Below are 5,874 nucleotides of genomic sequence, written 5' to 3'. Positions count from 1 at the left end.
GATGCAAACAAACAGGAAAGAAAAACCAAGGAAAAGGAAAAAAAAAGGGGTGGGGATTTAGCTCAGTGGCACAGCGCCTGCCAAGCGAGCATGAGGTCATGAGTTCAATTCCTGGTACTGGAAAAAGGAAAAAAAAAAAAAAAAACAGCCAGTCTCTGTGTTCCCAAGAATGTGTCATTCACAAAAAGAATCTCACTCCCATAAAGCAGCCTCTTGGTGGGTTTGGAGCGGGTGGAAGGTCCCGGGGTTAATAGATGGGGCAGGGCCCCCCCCAGAGGGCAGCCACGGGAAAACAATTCAGGCTTTGGGTGTTGAGTTCTGCCTGTTCGTGTGTTCTAGGAGTTCAGAATGGAGATGGACTACAAACAGTGGATAGTGGACTTTGTTAACCAGTCGCTGCTTCAGCTAAGCACCTGTGACGTAGAAAGCAAGCGCTATGAAAGGACGGAGTTCGCAGAGCTCCTGGGCGAGATGAACCGCCAGTGGCACCGAGTCCACGGGACCCTGAATCGAAAGGTGGGCTCCACGCCACAGTCCCACGGCTTGGACTTCACAAAATACCACTCTCCAAAACACTCAGACAAGGTGTCCACAGTCATAGCCCCTTCCTAAGTCCTGTGCTTTAGATCTTCCGAGGGTGCGGAAGTGGGGAATGATAGCAATTCTTATATCACGAGATTTTTCTGAGTGGAAAATTGACTCAGGCAAGGAAAGCAGGGAAATTTTACTTAAGAAGACGTGGAGTATTATGTCAGGGCACTAAAAAGACGGAGCTTTTGACATTTTCTGTGAGAGCACACGTTCAAAAGGGGCAAAGCTATTTCAGCTTTGAAATGATCGTGGAGAGGAAGGAAAATGTGTGGCTTCTGGGTAGATTTTTTTCACTTTGTGACCTCGGAAAAGATGAAGAAAATGTATTACTGAAAAAAAAATTTACATATTTATTTATACATAAATACTGCTGATGTCTTTTCTGTGTAGAGAATGCATACAAAGAGATTTGTGCAATTAAGATTCGAGTACATGCACGGACCGGTAACAAGAGCAGAGGCACCCACATAGCTCAGAGTTATCACTTTGCTGATACTGCCGTGGTTTAAATACTCTTTTGCAAAGTGCTGGTGGATTTTAACCATGCAGACCATCTTATCTCAACCCCACAGTCCAGCTGTTGGATATTTACTTTAAAGCAGACAATCCTGGGGCTGGGGATTCAGCTGAGCGGCACAGCACCTGCCTGACAAGTGCAAGGTCGTGAGTTCAATTCCTGGTACTGGAAGAAAAAAACACACACACAAATAACCCCCCCACACACACACACACACAAAAACAAAGCAGACAATCCTTCCAAAATGAAAAAGTGTACATAAAGTATTTGACAGTATTTATACTTATAAAAGTGTACAATACCTTAATTTCCAATGTTAGGGGAATAATTAATCAGATGATACTATGTCCATCCGGGCATGGTGGTGTACATCTGTAATCCCTGAACTTGGGAGGCTGAAGCAGGAAGATTGCCACAAGTTTGAGGCCAGTCTGGGCTACATAGTAAGTTCAAGGCCAGCATGAATTCCATAGCAGGACCCTGTCTCAAAAAAAAACCCAAAATGGTACTATGTCCATTTGCTAAGCCATTGGGTAGTCTTTTAAAGTTAATATTAGCATATGTGACCACAAGGAGTGCTTACAGCATTTTGGAAAGCTTCACTTACACCGTGACCATTACCTAATAAAAATTGCAGTGGATGCGAGAAGAACCATAGGATGAAAAGCTGATTTTAAGTTGATGGACAATCAGTGATATTGTTAATGTTGATAGAAAATTTTGCCAGGCATGGTGGCACACACCTATAATCCCAGCACTCTGGAGGCTGAGGCAGGAGGATCGTTGCAAGTTTGAGACCAGCCTGGGCTACAAAGTGAGCTCAAGGCCAGCCTAAGCTGCATAGTGAGACCCTGTCTCAAAAAGTAAAAAAAAAAAAAAAAATTAAGCAGCTTTGATGAAGAGAGTCTGAGGAAAGAATTTCCTTAAGCCGCACCTTGTATTAACAGAGGATGCGGTGAAAACATATTAAAGGTTAGCAGCATAACTTTTGTTTTGTTTTGTTTTGTTTTGTGTTTTTTTTTTTAGTCTTTTTTTCATTGTGTTTTTTTTTATTTTAAAGATTAAAAGAAGGATAATATAGTAATGGGGGGGCTTACCAAATTACAGACAAAGTGGTAGGAAATTATCAGTGGTTACTGTTTTACATATTATTACCTACAAGATAGTTTCTCAGGAAAACAAACAGACAAATAATAGTGATAACTTTTGTTTTGTAAAGCTGTTATGAAACTCCAAAATAGCCAGCTGTCTTGGCAGATGAGCTTTCACTTATAATGTGAGTTTTTTTAAAGAAGAATTTAAATTCTATTTGCTAGCTTAATTAATCCTTAATGCAAAATTACCAGTCTATTTTATGCATTAGAAATGTGGGAAGAAAGTTATCATTTTCAAAATGCCATATCATGCCATGTACACGTTTTAAGCATTGTGGTTTAGTATAGGCATGGTTTTCGTCATATTTTTATTTGCCACTCATAGATACAACATTTAGAGCAACTTTTGGAAAGCATCACGGAGCATGAAAACAAAATACAGATCTTGAACAGCTGGTTGGAGGCCCAGGAAGAGAGACTGAATGCTTTACAGAAACCTGCGAGCGTGCTGTCCATTGAGAAGCTGCTCCTGGACTGTCAGGTGAGGCGCGGGCAGGGCCCCGTCCCCCACGGCACAGTCGGGCTTCAAGGTCCCCACGCTCACCCCAGAAGAAGGCCGGGTGCTGGCGTGTCTGGAGCCTCTGTCCCCACAGCCTGCGCTGACAGCCGTGTGTGTTGCTTAGCAACAGGACTGCATCCAGGGAGCGGCTTCCCGGGCAGGTGTGTCACACAGAGAATACTCTTCCCTGGAGGGGCATCCGGACACAAACCCCTGGGATGACGGCTGCACACCCGGGCTGTGTGGCACTGGCATCTTGTAAAAGACTTGCTGTGTTTGGTTCCTTACAAACATTGGGTCGGCATCCCTGTGTTTTATACAGTTGCAAAGCACTATTTTATATCATAATGAGAAGAAGGTGTTTTCCTGGTCCTTGCTGCTCTTAAGAGATATAAATACTCCTGCTTCCCAAGGGGGTAGAGTATGCACAGAGAATTTCGATTTAGGTGCTCCCCAATTTTCGTGTTCTTTATTACTTTGCCCAGTGCTGGTGCATTTGGTCGGGAGGTTGTGGTCTGTCTGCCAGGCCCCGAGGCCCTCGAGGCAGCCCCTACCGCAGGGCCTGGTCCTCCCTCAGCGCTGCCAAGGGGCGGCCCCCTCGCTCCCAGCCAGGCGCCGAGGCTGCGAGAACGCGTTGCGCAGGGCAGTTGGGGCGGGAGCGTCAGTCAGACCCGGTTCTGCTGAGCTCCTGACGGGGCAGCAGTGGACGTAAAATGAGAGCAACTCACACCGCTGTCACGGGGCTTTGGGAGGTCATGTCCTGTCCCCAGCGCCCGTGTCTGTCTCCACGTGGCCTTCTTAGAGCTGCCTGGCAGACAGTGTCCTTCCTGCGGGAAGCCGAATCCCTCAGCTTGCTGCTGACGGCCCTCTCCAGAGGCAGCCTTCGTCCTTGTCTCTCTGCCCGCACCGTCGTCCCCCCACCCCGTGAAACAGGCGGCCCCCTCAGCAGCCTTTCAGCCGCCTGGCCCTGGTCTCTGTCCCTCGCACCTGTCCTCACCCTGCCTTGGGTGACGTCTCTGAAATGCAGAAGTCGCAGCGGTGCCGGTTGAAAAACCCTTCACCGTCTCCACAGCGCCCGCGGAGTGAAGTTCCTGTGTTTAGGACGGCGTTCCGGGCCCTCTGTGACCCGCCCTCACCTGCTCTTGCGGACAGGCTGTGGCAGCCTGTGGCCCTGTCACCTCAGCACCTCTGCGGAGCTCTTAGTCTTCTGCTTCGTTTTGGTAACTGCGAGCCGTCAGTTGGGTTGGGTTAGCCGCCCACCAACCACCTCTCTAGCAAGCTGGGATTAGCAGATCCCAGAGCCGGGGTGCGGCTCAGTAGCACACACACAAAACCCTGGGTTTGAGCCTCACACTGGCAGGAAAAAGGAAATGTAGACAAAGGTTTCCCATCCGTGGAAACTTTTATTAGCAAACAGCTAAGACAGCGCCCAGACTGTGAGCTCACTGAAGCCCAGCGCCCTCTGCTCTTGGGCCCACCATCAACACCGTGCATGACAGGCTTGCCTGGCGGGGGCGAGGGGACACATCCGTGTTCTGGAAGAAGGGTCCATTATCATTGTGGTCACATTAGGCAACCAGAGTTTTCAAAAGTTAAGCTGGATGTAAAACCACACCAGGAGTCAGGCATGGTGGCGCATGCCTATAATCCTAGCACTCTGAGAGACTGAGGCAGGAGGATCACAAGTCTGAGGCTAGCTGGGTGTGGTGGTGCACTCCTATAATCCCAGCACTTGGGAGGCTGAGGCAGGAGAATCGTTGTGAGCTCAAGACCAGCCTGGGCTACAAAGTGAGCTGAAGGCCAGCCTGAACTGCATAGCGAGACCCTGTCTCGAAAAGACAAAAAAAAAAAAATTGAGGCTAGTCTGAGTAATTCACTGTCTTAGTGAGACCCTGTCTCAAAATAAAAAGAATCAATAAATCATAAGGGCTGAAATGCAGCTCAGTGTAAAGGTCCTGGATTCTATCTTCAGTGCCAGAAAAAAACCAAAACACAGAGACTTGTTCTAGGGATTATCATTTGACTATAGACAACAACTGTGCCCACTTCTTACGTCCTGCTCAGTAAGGATGAGAACTGTTTGCGTAGTAGTTTGGCCAGTCCACCTGTCGTTGATGTATGTGACTTTTCCCCAGGGAGAAAACATGCCTTTGAATACATTGCTAATTTTACCAAGACATTTTTTTCCCCTAACCTTCACCATGGTCACTGGAAAAATGACTCCTGTGGATGGAGGTATAGAACTCAGAAGCATCACGGTGTCCCTCTCTGGAATGCCGGCCTCTGAATTTAAATGTGTGCCTACCCCCCGAGTGTGCCTATCCCTGGGTACTCCGGGGATAGACACACGTGCAATCCGCAGGCAGGTTTGTGCAGCCTCCTGTCTGGTCAGTCCCCCCCTGGAGCCCTCAGCAGCTCCTGCCCTGTGCAGTCACAGAACACTCGATAGCTCTCCCTCACGCCTAGAGCCTCATGCAGGCCTCCTGTGACATCAGAACACAGGCAAAGCACCGTTCCTCCCCCTCCCCCTCCCCAGTCACGTCCACGCACCTCCCTGTGCCCCCCTACTTTGCACTAGCTCGTCGCTCCCATTTTAGTGTGCATTTTGCTTTCTTAGGTGCACCTTCCTAGAAGGCTGTAAACATGGCACAGGTGGAATGAATTCCTAACAAGGCGTTGCCAGCCCCCTGCCTGGCACCTCATGTCACAGGCAGGCTGCGTCCTCACCTGTCTACTCATGCGTCTTCCACTAGACCGGGGGTCTCCGGGACCCAGCTCATCCGCAGCCTGCTGACCCCGTCCCCACCTGCAAGCCCGGTTGGTGGGGAGGGACAGCGGGTGAGGCAGTCGGTTGGTGCAGTGAACAGAGGCATTCGCTGGCAGGGGCTGCTGCAGAGCAGTCTCCCTGCGGGGTACTTTCCCAACAGCCATGAAAAGAGAACCTCAGAAACCTGCGGCATGTTGTCCCTGGACAGCACGCCCGTGTGGGGCTGCCGTCGCAGTAAGAGGTTTTCAGGCATGTTCGCATGGCCTTGCATTCACAGGGAAGATGGTCACACAGTGACGGGTTTCTCTCTCTCTCCCCCTCCCCCTCCCTCTCCCCTCCCCCTTCC

General features: G+C 49.4%; 1 protein-coding gene across 5 annotated transcripts in view; it reads left to right on the top strand.

Annotated features, from left to right (window-relative positions):
• Positions 1-5,874, top strand: part of Syne2 (spectrin repeat containing, nuclear envelope 2) — a 279,867-nt gene that overhangs the window by 198,591 nt on the left and 75,402 nt on the right. For all 5 annotated transcript variants that reach the window (XM_013521919.1, XM_005399143.2, XM_005399142.2 and 2 more), the window contains 2 exons: positions 340-516; positions 2,588-2,743. In XM_013521919.1, the coding sequence (XP_013377373.1) occupies positions 340-516; positions 2,588-2,743 (333 nt within the window). The remainder of the gene's footprint in view (positions 1-339; positions 517-2,587; positions 2,744-5,874) is intronic.

This window comes from Chinchilla lanigera, unplaced genomic scaffold (genome assembly GCF_000276665.1).
Source record: "Chinchilla lanigera isolate Chin_1 unplaced genomic scaffold, ChiLan1.0 scaffold00065, whole genome shotgun sequence".
In the NCBI taxonomy this organism is placed as follows: Eukaryota; Metazoa; Chordata; class Mammalia; order Rodentia; family Chinchillidae; genus Chinchilla; species Chinchilla lanigera.
Note: the sequence above shows the minus strand (reverse complement) of the source record. Positions and strands in the feature narration are given on the sequence as shown.